The 17,281-nt window shown below is 32.0% G+C and overlaps 1 protein-coding gene across 1 annotated transcript; it reads left to right on the forward strand.

Annotated features, from left to right (window-relative positions):
• Positions 1 to 15,582: 15,582 nt before the first annotated feature.
• On the forward strand, positions 15,583 to 16,050 carry LOC131151238 (bZIP transcription factor 53-like). Its single transcript, XM_058102491.1, has one exon. The coding sequence runs from the start codon at positions 15,583 to 15,585 to the stop codon at positions 16,048 to 16,050; it is 468 nt and encodes a 155-aa protein (XP_057958474.1).
• Positions 16,051 to 17,281: the final 1,231 nt, after the last annotated feature.

Below are 17,281 nucleotides of genomic sequence, written 5' to 3' on the forward strand. Positions count from 1 at the left end.
TCGGTTGATTGAACATCCAAGTTCGGTCAACAGAACTCAGCTCGGTCGATTAAACCTCAGAGGGTTTAGAATCGCCTTTAAACGGTCGACCGAACCTATAGTTCAAAAATGCCCCGATCGACCGAACCCAGTAATCTAGTCGACCGAACCTCTCAGGTTGGCGAAATTTTTATCGCAGTAAATTAGGGTTAATTTTCTTTAAACATCATTAAACATTTTTCAAAAATACCAAATAGGTCCCCAACGATCAAAATTTGAGGGATATCTATAAATACCCACTCATTTTCCTTGATTAGCATAAGATTAACAAAAGTCATTAGCAAAAATCCTCTAAAATATTTTATACTCCTTTTTCTATATACTCAATATTTCAAGCATATTTTTACACACTCTCTTACATATTTATTAGCAAATATCATTTTGAAAAAGAGAGTTAGTTTTTCTAAGATCTCCTAACTTGCAAATCAATTGCAAGGTGTAAGAAGATTTGTTTATGGTATTGTGCATCATTTCAAATCATTTTCTAGGCATTACTCTCGCACATTCATATATATTTGAAAAACCTTTTTGAGAGTTTTTCCTGATTGTGTATTCCCACAATATTTCGTATATAAATATTTGATTCGAAATAACTTGTTTTTAACTTCCTAATCTTTGCATTCAAATTGTAAGACTTAAGAGCTTGCATATTTTATTTGATAAATCTTTTGCAAGCTTAAAACCTAAGTATCTGTTGTAATTATATTTGATAAAATATTTGTGTGATACTTGATTAGGGTTTTTTAGGTAACGTTGAATATTCGCTCGTTGAATATATTATCTTGAATTAAATTTTCAAGATCTCACTTGAGCATAAATCCTATCATATATGAGTGCACAAATTGATTGAGCATAGTGGTACATATCTGCATAGTATAAGAAGCATTTTACTTGTACACAAATTATACTGTGAATTTGTTGTATTCCAGGTGTGGGCCTGAAGAGGAAGACTAGCCTTGTTGAATAGTCTCAGATTGGCTTAGATCCGGTTGGGAAAGTTAGGTGCACTATCCTGGTAAAGTATAGCTGTAGGTCGAGGTCAACCTCGTTAATTGACCTGATTGTAAACGGTGCCGCTCCACCCTCTTGTTTGTGAGCTCGAGGTGGAGACGTAGACAGTATTAGCCGAACCCCGATATTATATTGTGTGTCAGCTTTATTTATCTACAATTTATTTTTAGCACCTATATGATATTTTACATTACTCGGATTATACTGTTTATATATTGATTTGGTATATGCTTAGAAAGACCCTAGGTTGTGTAATGTTGATATCTAGTTTGACCTAAAAGAAAGTTTAAAATTCCAATTCACCCCCCTCTTGGAAATACACCAATTCCAACACGGTTCAATTTTAAAATAAACTGACATAATTTATTCCCCTTACCTTAACCCTAGAATGGTGCCTACGACGTTCAAATGACAAAATCACTCTAGTTAAAACGTTGAGGAGCTGAGTTAGGACCCAAAAATGATGTTCGTTTTTCAATTTGGTCGAAAAATGGAGAGAAAATTTAGAGAGAGAGAGAGAGAGAGAGAGCATACACGGCCTTGGGGGCTTCTGTTTGCTTCCAATGGAATCCTGAAGCTTCCTTCGGGATTCCTTTCCTATATATATGTATATATATTATTATATTATTTAATTAATAAATATTAATTAATTAAATTATTATTTTTTGTTTGGTTTACTACAAAAGGACTATTTCCTCGAAATGATTTTTGCAATCTTTGAACGAGATATATATTATAAAAACTTCAAAGATTCAACCCTACCAATTTTTTCTCCAAAAAATATTTTTCATTAGAAATGTAGGAGAATCTAAGGTTTTGCTTTCAAATGATATTTTAAAAAATGATTTATTTATGAAAGCCCAAATGCAATAAGGCTTTTCTAATACCATATATATGAGTGTAAATATGTGCTTAAACCTTTTAAAATCAACCCAAGAAAATTTTGTAAAACAAGAGATGAAGAATAGAAGAGTGTAATTATTCTCTTTTTTTTACATAGGAACTCCAACCACCAACAAGCCTTTTAGACCCCCTAGTGAGGCACCAAACCTACAAATCAGCGTCCTCCCCCTAGGTCTCGCTAATCAGGTAAAGTCTGGAATGCAGACACGGCTTCCGTGCATCAATTGGACGTTCGGCCAACCCGACCCCCAGGACACATCTCCATTACCATCCACGGTCCCCAATGGCTCACAGAAAACTTTCACCATCCACGATCCCTGCTGGCTCACATAGCGAACTCTCACTATCCACAGTCCTTGCTGACTCATAGAGTAAATTCTCACTATACATAGGTACCGCTGGCTCCGTTTTTATACTCTTGTTTTTCAAAGGATGAGTGTAATAGAAGATATACAATAAAAGCTTTTCAAGAATCTAAGCTCAAAGGAAAATTGTTTTCTCCAAGAAATATTTTCAAAGGAAAGTGTAGAAGAAAAGCTAAATTTAATACACTCCAAAAGGATATTTGCAATGAAAGAATGGAGTGGAGCTTTGACTTTTGAAATAAAATGCCCAAAAATTTTGAGAGAATTTTTGATTAATCAAAAGCACTAATTAAACTTATGGATGGGCTATTTATAGAGTTTTCCAAAATCTAACCATTAAGAGACACATAGGTTATTTTCTAATTTTTTTAATTAAAAAATAATGACGTTCAACGCTTAAAAAATTGGGCAACCTGAGAGGTTCAGTCAATTGAGCTAAGTCAAAAATTCAAATTTTTTAGGGACTCGGTTGATTGAGAAAAGAGTTGATCGACTGTCCTCGGGCGATTTCCAAAAGTCAAATACTTGGTCGACTAGCCTTGAAAGCCAGTCGACTAAACTTTTGATAGTCGGTCGACTGAGGCTTTAGAAAACTTTGACTTTTGACCTAAGGCATGGTCGGTCGATTGAGTTAGTTTGAACTAGTAAGCGTCGGTCAACCGATGACTTTGAACACCTAAGTTTATGCCCTAATTTTGACCCTAAAGTTATTCAAAACCTTTGTATGATTTTAACTTTTATGAAAAAGGTTTCTCTCTATATCAAATATTATTAAAAATAAGTATTATAATATGACTACAAACTAAGAAAAGACAACTATTCATGAAGTGTAAAATCAAAATTTTGTTCATCAATATTTAGTATAATTTTTATTTTTTTTCACTTTCTTTAATAAATGAATATCAAATAATGAAATTTTTTTCTCTTACCCTAATATTTTCTAGGTTTCAAATGGGATCAAAAAGTTTTTATCCTTCATTAAAAATTCCCCAAGATAATATTTGAAACATAAATTTTAAGATTTTAATTAAATTTTTGTAGTTTTTTTAAAAAATAAATAAAATATAATATTTTATTTAATTTACACAAATTCAAATTTAATATTCAAATTTCATAATTGAAAGGGCAAGATAATAAGTATCATAATAATGGTGTCCAAAAGTTGTAAATTGGATTTGGATCCATTTAAAGGCATGGGCTCTAGACCTATCTCTATCTAAGAAGAGAGAAGTCGTAGGGTTCAAGTAATTACTTGAAATGGAAAGATATTAAAAATTATATTTTATTTATTTTGTAACTTAATTAATTAAAATTATAAAAGTAAAATGAATTTTCATTAATAGTGAATTATTTCATTAACTTTGACTTAATATGATAAGGCACATTAATTTTTAGTTGATACAACTAAATTTACCAGTTTTTACTAGTGTACAATCACTCACTAAATATGCAAAGTTAAGGTTATTGAATTAACTCACAGCTGTATCTAATTACAATTAATTGTTTTATTTGAAAAATAAAAATTTTAAGATCATTATTTCCCATATAAATTCTAAATATGTGATATTAAAAATATATTGTTTTTGGTTCAAATAAAATGATTTTTTGATAATATGAGTTTGCTAAATAGATAAGTATCAACTAATCATTAATTTATGGTATTAATAATAAGAAATGACTTTTATTATTTTTATTTTTATTTTTGTAAAAGGATTATCAATAAATTGTATATGATCTGGCTTATTATATAATTTCTTACATATAACATATTGAATTTCAAAAAAAAAAATGATGGTGAATAAAAATTATCTAATTAAGTTGAACAGAATTATCCAAATGAGATAAATACTGTTGCATATTATATGCATAGAAAATTGAACTAGCAATGTTAATATGTATGAAAAGGTTGACATCATAATTAGTATAGTACATTGAAAGGTTGAGGTTGTACCATACATATGAAATTAAAGTTTGTTTGCTATGCTTTTGGTCCATTAAATTTCATTAATTGGGTTCCCCATCTCCATTTAAAACCTTCTCTAGGTTTGAACTTAATTTTTTCAAAATGAATATTATAATCAAATTATTGGATTATTCATAAGAAAAAAAATGGTATGCTATGATAAATAGTAAATTTAAGGCTAATTAAAAATCTAAAAAAATTATATAAAAAATAAAATTTAAAGTTATGTGAAAATAGGAATCACAAGTCATTTCTCAAATCAAAACTATTAGATTACCACTAAAAAAATAAAATTAATGACGTGCTAATACATACATATGCATACATAAATACACACACACACAAATATATATATATATATATATATATATATATATATGTCCAAATACACAATATTTCTTTTTAGATTCAATGGAGGCCCACTATCGACTTTTGTTCATCTCCATGACATTTTTGAACTAATAAGATTCATTTTACGTCAGCTCAAATGTCCTCATTCTATTTAGTTGTGACCTTATGATGCAATCATACTCTATACTTTAATTGTTATTTTTGTTTTTATATTTCAGATTTATCCACTAGTTTGATTGGTTCTTTTCCATTAGTTTTGGTTCCGTAATTATTTCTTGATTCAACCTTTTTTTTTTCTTGTTAAGGATTTTCACAGTTGAATATTGAACCTATTTCATATAATAGGAGCTACTTGTGTATTTAAGTCTTGCTCTACTTTGTGCCATTCATGGAGCTACTATAAAATATTTTTCATAATTATACATATAAAATTAAATTACTCTTGTCTAAGTGTTGGAATTGATGTATTCCCAAGAGGGGGGTGGATTGGGTATTTTAAAAAAAAATTTCTACATCAACAAACCAGCAACAGCATAACTCAACCTAAAGTCGTCTAAGCATTCCCCAATAATACAGATAAACTACTGAGCAAATATTTAACCTAATAAACCAATCTCAGTATTATCATTCATTCAATACATATATATAAAACGATTAAAACAATAAATAATAACATACAGGTGCAGAAAACAAATTGCGGAAAAATAAAAGCTGCACCAAATATATTATCGGGATTCGACCAGTACTGCTTACATCCCCGTCTCAAACTCACAAGTAAAAGAATTCACTAAATTTGCTCACTTGCGAGTAGAGCAACACCATTTACAACCTCCCTCTCCTTATTGGGCAAGAGAATACCTCAGGTCAGATTAACAAAGTTGATCTCAACCTTTACAACACCTTAATAGGATGATGCACTTAGTTTTCTTGACCAGATCTGAACCAGTCTAGTACTCTCCTAATCGGGTCTGAGCAAGTACGGGACTATTCATAGGGCTAATCTCCCTCTTCTGACAATCCATCAAGAATACAACAAATGAATATTTTTGTACAACGAAAATATGTTTCTAAGCAAGTAGATGTGTACAACAATAAGTACAAATACACTCACGTATGATGTGCAAATAAACTCAATGTGAGAGTGTGACTTTCACAAAAATTATCTTTGAATAAAAATGTGTATGATAAGTGCTCCAAGATTTTGTGCCCAAATAAAACTTTTTCTCCAAAAATATTTTTTCAAATGAAGTGCTGGAGAATCTAGGGTTATGGTTCAAAATATTTTTGCAAGCACAAGCCCGTGAGTCTTTGAATCTTGCAATGGATGTGTAAGATCCATAAGCAAAGAAATGGATTTTCTCCAAGGATATATATATTAATGAATATATATGGAGAAAACTTGAATTTACTCTCAGAAATATGATTTGAAAGGATAAACAAGATATGAGAGTAAATAATATGATTTGTAAACACAAATGCCCAAGATAAATATAATGTTCTGTTGAAAATAGATTTTTCAAAGTAATAATAAAGAAAGGATAAAAAATAAGTATAAAAATTTGAGAGAGTTTTTGGGCTAATCAACTTCCTAATTATGAATAATAAGGGGATATATAGAGAGTTGGCCAAAAATATAACCATTGGGAATGCGTTGGGAATTTTTAGAAAAGATTAATTAATTTTAAGCGTGTTTAGGCATTTAAAAAAAAATTTGACCTAAGAGGTTTGGTCGACTATGTTCAAGGTTTGGTTGACCACATTGCTAAGTTCGGTCGACAAAGGAAAATTTGAACTATAGATTTGGTCGACCATTTAAGCGCGATTTTGAATCCTTCATACATTTGGTCAACCATGGCTTAGGTTCGGTTGACCATCTTTGAGGTTCGATCGACCAAGGCTATTTTGAACTATGAGTTCAGTCGACCAAGTTGGTGGAAAAGTGAATTTTTATAGTTCGGTCGACCAAGGCAAGTTAGTTCAATTTGGGTCAGTTGACCGAATCTTTAACTTTGGTCAACTTCTCAGTTCGATCGACCAAGGTCAAATGACCTTGCGATAGTCGGTCGACTAAGACAAGTGAAATTCCTATTTTGTCCCTGATTTTGACATTTAACAAAATTTCCCTTTAAATGTATAAGTATGGTTTTTGAGTGAGGGATTTTTCCATGAAAGATTTTGTGTCCTAAGGTCAACTATGATCCTTGTCCAGTTCCCTATGGTCGAGGCTTTTGAATTAAGCCAAAAAATCCAACGTCAATCGGTCAAAGTTTTTGTAAACTTTGTTTTAACCCTAATCTTTGACCCTAACCAATTAGTTATTTAAAAAAAAGAGTTTCTTTGAAAAGTGTTGGTCTTTAGGTTCAGTCTACGGCCATGCTGAGCTTATCATCCATATCATGCATGTGATGCATTATTACAGACCAAAAAATGAACTAAATGCAATACAATAAAATTAAATATCTTCTTCTTGATCTTTTCTCTTCACTTCATGGAGTACGCCAAGCGTATGTGCATTAAGATCCATCTTGGCTTTCATTTCTCTTAATCCTTATGTGTATGACGAAATATGAACCTGTTCACAAACTAAATACACATATAAGATATAAATATTTTGTGAGCATTAAAATATGGATCAAACCCAAAAAGTCAACACCAAGAATATGGCAAAAAAAAAAATTATGATTCAATTCTTTGGAAGTCTATTATATAAGAGTTCCTTAAGTAATCTCTCATCCCATATCCCTTTTTACCCTTCTTAAAATTCTATTACAAGACCCTAATATGAAAATTTCAAACTCTCTCTTAGGAAATGCATGATGCATAATCTAACATAGTCTATTTCTCATTCTCCTAATTGACACTTAATTAATTACTTAATCTTTTTATAATTTGATTGATTAAATTTCAGTTTTTTAAGAAGAAAAAAACACTATCTCATAAGGTTTACTTAAATAGTGACAAAAAAAAATAAAAAATCATGACAGCTACTCTTACATACATTCCCATATATATATATATGAATCCTACCAGTATTAATTGTTTTGTAAAGTTGACATAATATTGTTGCTTTTTATAGTTTTGGTATTATGGGACCCCTATGTTGTGCCGGGCACCCCACTTGTGCCAAACACCAATACTACAACTATTGCTATTGAATATAAAAGAAATTAAAGTAATGCAGAAACTAATAATAAAGCAATAAAAAGAACAAGACAAGAAATTTACGAGATTCGATATAGAATTACCTACGTCCTCGAGCGCCAATGATCAATCCACCACTTCTTGACAAAGTACAACTTTGAGGTGTGTTTTACAAATGAAGAGTTGAGCTCTTTATATAACTTCAACCTCAAGTCTAAAAAACACTTCTCTCCAATGTGGGACAAATAATATAAAAAATTCAAAACCACCTTTTATACTAAGGTGGAAGTATTCTAAGGTGGAAGTATTCTACCAATGTGGTACAAAAAAAACAACAAATCTCCACCTTGACGATAAATTCAACAAAATTTTTTAGTCACTAACATTTTCTGAAGTTCCACATCATCGGCGCCTTCCAAAAATACTCAGATTTGTAGGATATTGATCAAGTCCAAACAATGTTTGAACTTGATTGTTGTCACAATCTTGGTCAACATATCTGCGGGATTTTCAGTTGTAGCAATCTTCTGAAGAAGTATCTTGCCTCCATCAATAATATCCCGCATAAAATGAAACTGAACATCAATATGCTTCATTCATGCATGGTAGACTTGGTTCTTTGCCAAATGAATAGCACTTTGACTATCACAGAACACAACAATGTGCTTTTGTACAACTCCCAAATTTTCAAGTAAACCCTACAACCAAATAGCTTCCTTAACAGCCTCTGAAACTGCCATGTACTCTACTTCTGTTGTAGATAAGGCAATGGTAGACTATAAGGTAGACCTCCAACTCACTGGACCATTAGCAAATGTAAAAATATATCCAGTAGTTGATCGACGTTTATTCAAATCACCTATAAAATCCGAATCCACATATCCAACAACACGTTGTTTAATAGTATTATTTTTCTCAAATACTATACCAGTATCAATTGTATTCATAATATATCTCACAATCCATTTCACAGCTTGCCAATTTCCTTTACCTGGATCATGCATATACCTGCTCACCATACTAACAGCTTGTGAAATATCAGGTCTAGTACAAACCATTGCATACATCAAACTACCAACAGCACTTGCATAAGGAACCTGTGACATATACTTACGGTCTTCATCTGATTTAGGAGATAAAGCAGCACTAAGTTTGAAATAAGGAGTAAGAGGAGTGCTTACTAGTTTTGACTGCTCAGACATGCCAAAACTCTCTACTACCTTCTTCAAATACTGTTTCTGAGACAAACTAACTCTTCCTCTTATTCTGTCCTTGCGAATCTCCATGCCAAGTATTTTCTTTACTTCACCAAGATCTTTCATTTCAAACTCATGATTTAACTGACTTTTCAACTTGTTGATTTCTTCCTTATTCTTTGAAGCTATTAACATATCATCAATATACAAGAGTAAATATATAAAAGATCCATTTTGTAGTCTGCGAAAATAAACACAATGATCATGTTTATTTCTTATGTACTTCTGACCCATCATAAACTGATGAAATTGTTTGTACCACTGTCTTGGAGATTGTTTTAAACCATACAACGATTTACCCAGTTTTCATACCCAATTTTCTTTTCCAGCAACCTGAAATCCATCTGGCTGAGTCATATAGATTTCCTCTTCCAAATCACTATGTAAAAATACAGTTTTTACATCGAGTTGAACTAGTTCAAGATCAAATTGGGCTACTAAAGCCAACAAAATTTGAATGGAAGAATGTTTAACAACTGGAGAAAATACCTCATTATAATCAATGTCTTCCTTTTGTGCATAGCCCTTAGCTAACAATCTAGCTTTGAAGCGAACATTATTTGCATCTGGAAATCCTTCTTTCTTTACATAAACCCATTTACAACCAATTGTTTTCTTACCCTTGGGCAGCTAGGCTAGCTCCAAGTCTGATTCTGATGAAGAGACTGCATTTCTTCATCCATTGCTTTTTTCCACTTGTTTGATTCAGAGTTCCTCATTGCTTCTTTGAAAGTGTAAGGAACATTATCATCCACAACTGGAAGTGCATAGCCACCATATCAGTATACCGAGCAAGTTTTCGAATTTCTTGTCTTGACCTTTGAGAAACAATTGATTCTTGTTGCTATGAAGATTCTCAAATTGAAATCTCCTCTTCTTGTACACTATTCCCTATCGTAACTGGAGAGTTAACTTGTGTAGTTTCATTTCTCACTGGGTTTCCCAAAATTGTCTCAACCTCCACCTGTTGTTGAGTACCACTGGTCTTCTCTTCAACTCGTGACTCTTTGCGTATTGTTTTCTTCATCATCGCAAGTTCATCAAAAGTTACATCTCTACTTAAAATCATTTTTTTCGTCTCTAGACACCAAAGACGGTATCCTTTGACTCCTGCACTTATCCCCAAGAATATTGCTTTCTTGGCTCTTGGGTCTAACTTAGATTCTTTAATATGATAATAAGTCATAGTACCAAATACATGTAAAGAATCATAATCACTAGTAGGCTTTCCAGACCATACCTCATAGGGTGTTTTTCCCCCTATTACAGATGATGGTAGACGATTGATGAGATGACACGCATATCTTACAGCCTCAGCCCAAAACCTTTTGTCTAACCCAGCATTAGACAACATACATCGAACTTTCTCCAGCGAAGTCCGATTCATGCTCTCGGCCACCCCATTCTGTTGTGGTGTATTTCGAACTGTGAAGTGTCGAGCAATACCTTCATCCTGACATACCTTCATAAACGGGTCACTCGTGTATTAACCACTATTATCTGATATGAGCCGTTTAATCTTTTTGCCAGTTTGAGTTTCAACTAATTTTTTCCACTTAAGGAAAATATCACACACTTCATTTTTATATTTCATAAAATACACCCAAACTCTTCTTGAAAAATCATCAATGAAAGTGACAAAATAATACATACCACCCAACGAAGCCGTTTTTGTGGGCCCCCATACATCTGTATGAATGTAGTCTAAAATACCTTCAGTCTAGTGGATTGTTGTGCCAAATTTCACTCTAGTTTGTTTTCCCAGAATGCAATGCTCACAAAATTCAAGTTTGCACACCTTTGCACCCTTTAACAAACCTCGCTTAGCCAATTGTTGCAAAGATTTTTCTCTTGTATGTGCTAATCGCATATGTCATAACTTGGTTGTATCTGAACCTGCATCTTTCTCATAAACAACAGCTACTGAGCCAATAACTATACTACCTTGTAAATAATACAAGTTATTTTTCCTTATTCCTTCCATCACCACCAGCACACCTGATTTAATCTTTAAGGTTCCATCTTTCAAAGTGATAGTGAACCCTTTAGATTCTAAGGCACCCAATGAAATCAGATTCTTCTTTAGGCTTGGAACATACCTAACATCAGTCAAGGTCTTAATAGTTCCATCTTGACATTTCAACTGTATTGATCCTATTCCAGTTGTTTTACAAGTATTATCATTTCCCATAAAAACAAATCGACCATCTAATTCTTCAAAATTAGAAAATCATTCCCTATTGGGACACATGTGATAGGAACAACCAGAATCCAAAATCCACTCACCAATATAATGTGACGAAGATGTTCCAATAAGAGAAAAATCTGACTCACTTCCATTTTCATTGGCTATATTGGCATTAGAATGTGCTTTGCCCTTATTTTTCTACTGTAATTTAGGGCAATCTTTCTTCCAATGCCCTCTCTCACGACAAAAGGCGCATTCATCTTTAGCAGGTCTGCCACGAGATTTACTCCTCCCATGAGATTTACTCTTCCTTCCAGGCATATGACTGAGAACGTACCTTTATTGTTAATGCTTCTACTGTTTTCTTATGGACCCTCTGATCCTTCTTTATGCATTCAGTACTAATCAATGCACTATAAGCAGCATCATAAGTAACTTTATCTTTCCCATACAATAAAGTGGTGGTCAAATGTTCATACTCATCAGGGAGAGAATTCAGTAACAATATGACTTTATCCTCATCTTTCATCTTTTCATCCAAATTTAACAAATCGGCCAAAATTTTATTGAAAGCATTTATGTGGTCATTAATCGAAATACCTGGTTGATATTGGAAGCGAAACAATTTCTTTTTCAAATAGAGCCAATTTTCCAAACTCTTGGTCATAAATGTATCTTCCAATGTCTTACATAATTTCTTTGCATATGTCTCCCTCATAACACAATATTTCTGATTTTTGGCGAGACACAGACGAATCGTACCACATGCTTGACGATTGATCTTTTCCCAATCTCTGTCACTCATATCTACTAGTTTATCATCCAAAGCAATATCTAGTTCTTGTTGATACAAGATGTCCATCACCTCACATTGCCACATACCAAAATTATTAGTACCATCAAATTTCTCCACCTCAAACTGAGCATTAGCTATCGTCTTCAATGATGATGTTGAAGCCGAAGGGGTTGGAGTTCGTGTGGACAAAGTTTCTTCTATTACTGCACTAGTTTCTGTCATCTTCTATATATTAAATAGCAACCAACAAAGCAAAAGGCCTAGGATGAATAGTATGTACCAACTGTGTCTACTTTGTTTTATCTTATGAAATTTCACTTTGACCAGGCCGACCTCCAGGGAGCGACTGAGCCGCAATGGTTTCTGAACACTCGCTTAGATAAGGTCTTTCTTAGGCATCAAACGTGGAATCAAGGATCCTAACAGAGAAACACCTCCGTATCAACACTATTCAACCTAGCTCTGATACCAATTGTTGTGCCGGACACCCCATTTGTGCCAAACACCAATACTACAACTATTGCTATTGAATATAAAAGAAATTAAAGCAATGCAGAAACTAATAATAAAGCAATAAAAAGAACAAGACAAGAAATTTACGAGGTTCGGTATAGAATTACCTACGTCCTCGGGCGCCAATGATCAATCCACTACTTCTTGATAAAGTACAACTTTGAGGTGTGTTTTACAAATGAAGATTTGAGCTCTTTATATAATTTCAACCTCACGTCTAAAAAATACTTCTCTCCAATGTGGGACAAATAATATAAAAAATTCAAAACCACTTTTTATACTATGGTGAAAGTATTCTACTAATGTGGGACAAAAAAACAACACCCTATATATATATATATATATATATATATATATATATATATATATATATATATATCTGCCCCACAAAATATGTACAATAATAATAATAATAATAATAAAGTTTCTTTTTGAGCTCAAACCCTTAGATGTATTTGATTTAACACTTTGAAGAGCTTTTAACACAAATGGTTTTTTTTACTTTTCATAAAAAGTACTTACTAAATTTTTAAACTTTTACAATCACTAGTTGTTAAAAGTTCTTGACACTTAAAAATTTGCTATTGAAAAGAGTTCTAGATTATAATATTTTCAAATGTAATTACCAAAACAATAATACTAAACATAAATTGCTACATCACTGTTGCCATAATATTGAGTGCACAAATGATCCCGGCCCCTTTTAATGCTCTTCAAAAAAGGAAGCAAATGCTAATGATGAGTCGTAAGTGTGAATAAAATAGTTTGTCAGTGCTTGCAAACCACTACTACAGCCTTCTATTCTAGAGATTAAAATTTTTCATAATTTAGCAAATTACATTTTGAAGTTACTTGCCTATATATAGAGATTTTAGAAGTTGGTGTGCACATTTGAAATATATATTGGGTTCTCAATCCTAGAAGATTCATAGTTTATGATTTATAAAAATTGAATAAAGTAATTTAGTTTCTTTTCGGAAGCGATTCATCCTTCCCGAATGCAACATACAACTCTCCGTTGTACTGCACTCATCAAGTGTACGCAACATACAACTCTCCGTTATACTGCGCTCATCAAGTGTGCTTATTTCCCCCTTCTTCCTTATCATGACAAGTCTTTGTGTAATTACTCTATCGAAAGAAAAGAAGAAAAAAAAGAGTTGTTAAGAGACCTGCGTGCCCAACCTAAGACACTTTTTCCGGTGCAAAGGTTGCATTCTGTGATTAGTGGGTTAGTAGTGTTTTGGGATCCACATTTTTTAATTTTTTAATTTTATTTTTTACAGTAATTAATTTATTTTTATTTTTTTGTACAACTATTGGAAGCTTCGACACTCGTTGAAAATTACTTCTTTATTATTATTATTATTATTACTACGTTGATAAGCTTGGGGATTAGCAATTCTTGAGTTTTTTCCATTAAGATTTTGAATCGTATGATGGTAAGTAATTTTGTGGTCTTTATTTTATTAATGCAAGGGCAATTTTAGTTGATTAAAAGAAGAAAAAAAAAATTAGTAGGTGGTAAATGGATTTTACCACAAGACATATAGTAAAATTTATTTATCACAATCTTCCTTCTAATTTGTGAAGGCAATTTCATCCAAATTACTTAGATAATTAATTCTATTGTCATTTTTAAAAGTATAGAAATAATTGCAACATATTAGTAAAAAAAAGGAAAGGAGGATTTTGCATACGTAATAAATTCATCAGCTTATTATTTTTTATATATTAAAAAAGAATTACGAAGAAGAAAAGGAAAGAATGATATAAAAAATGTTAAATTCAGAAATGTTTTATCTAGAAATAGTATTATTTAGACAAAAATATTAATTATTATATTGCGTAGGATAATGGAAAGCCACTTAGATATAAATTTGTGTACATTTAAATAAAATTTAATATTAAATTTTATTTAAATCTACAGTCCTAAATAAAAGACCACAAGTCTATTTATATAAAAGGCAAGGAGGGTTTTGCTTATGTAATAAATTATCAAATTTTTTTTTGATAAAAATATTATTATTTAAAAAAAAAAACGATGATAAAGATGATTAAAAAATATAAGTTTGTAATCTTAGCTCAGATAATTTTTTTTAAGAAATTAATATTAGATTTATTCTAATTCACACAATTCTAAATTAAAACTCAAAACTTATATTCTTTAATTTTTTTATATATATATTTAAATAAAATAATATGAAAATTAAATTATATTAAAATTTATCCCAATCTATACAAATTTAAAACTATGCAATATTAGAAATTAGAAATTCATTGCCATCCCATGAATTTATCAATCTTCAATAGATAAATTTAATGTTGATGCTGTAAACATCGGTTTCTATCTGCAATTCTCGTAAAAAAAAATGTAGTAATAAAAATTAACGCATCTCTGAGTTGCTTTCCCGCAGCCTAGAACAACTCCTAAAAATTAGGATGGTCATAATTGTAGCTGTGTTGAAGATTCATGGTTCGGAGAAATCTGACTAATTAAGCAAATTAATTATTCACTTTCCTACTTTGGATTTATCTGTACTTTATCTTCATCTCTTTGATTTAATGATTTCTTAAACACATTCTACGAATTCCCACTCGTCAAATCCCTCACGCTTCCCAAACCACACCCCCACCACCTCAGGATTATCAACTTTCCATTCTTTCATTTTTACTCATGATCTCTGCTTTCGATTTCTATAAATCAGCCTTCCCAGCGCTGCCGTTCTGTAAATTAATTCTACCGCCGTTCTTTGCAGTTCTTCCATTACTCTGTTCTTCAGTTTCTTCCATTGTTCATCGATTTTGGCTCCTGGCTTCTTCAATTACACTGGTTTTTCTCATTATCGTGGAATTTTGTTGGTGGGAAATCCATGTTTGGTGTTTTGATGATATGAGGCGCTCTGTTCATCTTCTGCAGTCATTCTCAGTTGCGTTTCTCTATTGGTTTTACGTTATTTCATAATCTGTTTCAAGTTAGATTCAGAAAATTTTTTGGTTCTTTTTTACATTCATCACAAATCAATCAATCAATTGGTCGAGTTAGCGCGTTTGAGATGGATCCTAAGAATGCGTTCGTGGAGGAGAAGAAGAGGAAGAGAATGATATCGAACAGGGAGTCCGCGAGGCGATCAAGGATGCGAAAGCAGATGCACCTCGACAATTTGACGAACCAGAAAACCATGTTGGAGATTTCCAACGCCAATCTGGTTACCGATATTAGCAACGCCACCGCGGGGCTCACGACGCTGGAGGCAGAGAACAGAGCATTGCGGATGGAAAAGATGAGACTGCAGGGACATCTTTTCAAATTCTCCGGCAATTCTCCGGCAACTTATACGTGGCGGCGGCGGTGGCAGCAGCAGCCGCAGCACCTCCAAGGATTCATGCCCAGATTTGAAGACTCTCCAGCGAACCCATGGCAGCAGCAGCAGCTTCTTGAGATTGGAGAGACGAACCAATGGCTGCAGGGTGGCTGTTCTTCGCAGCCCTTCATGGCTTCTGATGGGATGTTTGGATTGTGAATTATTATATTTAGGAGCATTAGATTTTAATAAAATTAAATACAATTTTGTATTTGATTTTATAGGATGAGTACAAATCTAAATTTAAGATAGGTCCAAATAATTTACTCTTTTTGGAAATATGAATTTTAAGTATAAAATTTAAATTTGAATAGATTTAAAAAAAATTAGTATAATTTTGTATTATAGATTCTCTAAATCTACACAAATTTAAATTCAAAATTTATGTTTTAACATTACTTCCTAGCTGATCCATTTGCCCGTGTTTCTAGTTTAAGTTTATGAATTTGGGTTTGGGTTTAGTATCATATCAGTTCTAGTTGTTTCTAGGGTTTATGAAGATGAGGGTTTAAGTTATGTTTATTCATTTATCAGTTACTTGATTCCAGGTTAATATGATAAATTTTAAATTCTTTTTACTTTTGAATGTTGCCAATGCTCTGTTTGTGAGGTTAAATCATTTTACATTTTTTTTTTTTTTATGGTAAGAGATAGTGATTGTTGCACTTTAATGAGTTGACTTTAAATAAATAAGGGGCATTAAAAAAAGTATCAAATTGACCAAACCAAACACTTTGAATTAATTGGAGCTCGTTTTAAAATTCTATTCCCATATTAAAATTTTACCAAATATGTATATACATATACATATATATACAGTATTCTTAAATGTCTTATTAATAGTATCTTATGCATTGATTTTATCGGCCAATATATTATATAAAGAACATAAAATTTTATTTGCATTATACTAAGAAAACAAATTACTTGTTCCTCCAATTACCTGGTGTATATAACAACGCCAATAGCAACAAAATCAAGCTTTAATCCCACTAAATAGGGTCGGTTATATAAATCATTTTCTATCAATTTATACAATCATGAACCATTTCTTTTGATAAAATTATCCAATATATATATATATATATATTTAATCATGTTTATTTTACTTGTAATTAGAGAACTTCGAGTAGAAACCTAAAATTTATAGTTAGTATAACTTAGAAAAAATACAATCCAAAATTATATTAAATTTTGATCCCTTAATATACATTTAAATCCCACGCACACTTATAATCACTCTTCTTGGGGAAAAAAAAAATTAAGTATACCAAACCAATAAAAAAACAAGCACTCATGTTGAAAGTGAGCCTGCAGTTAAAAAGTTCAAACACGAACCCCGAAAAGCTCCCTAAAATGAAAAATTACTGTATTATATACATTCGGTGCA

The sequence above is a fragment of the Malania oleifera genome, chromosome 3 (assembly GCF_029873635.1).
Source record: "Malania oleifera isolate guangnan ecotype guangnan chromosome 3, ASM2987363v1, whole genome shotgun sequence".
Classification (NCBI taxonomy): Eukaryota; Viridiplantae; Streptophyta; class Magnoliopsida; order Santalales; family Ximeniaceae; genus Malania; species Malania oleifera.

Coding starts and splice junctions, on each gene's coding strand:
- LOC131151238 (XM_058102491.1), top strand. CDS start 15,583: ATGGATCCTAAGAATGCGTTCGTGGAGGAGAAGAAGAGGAAGAGAATG.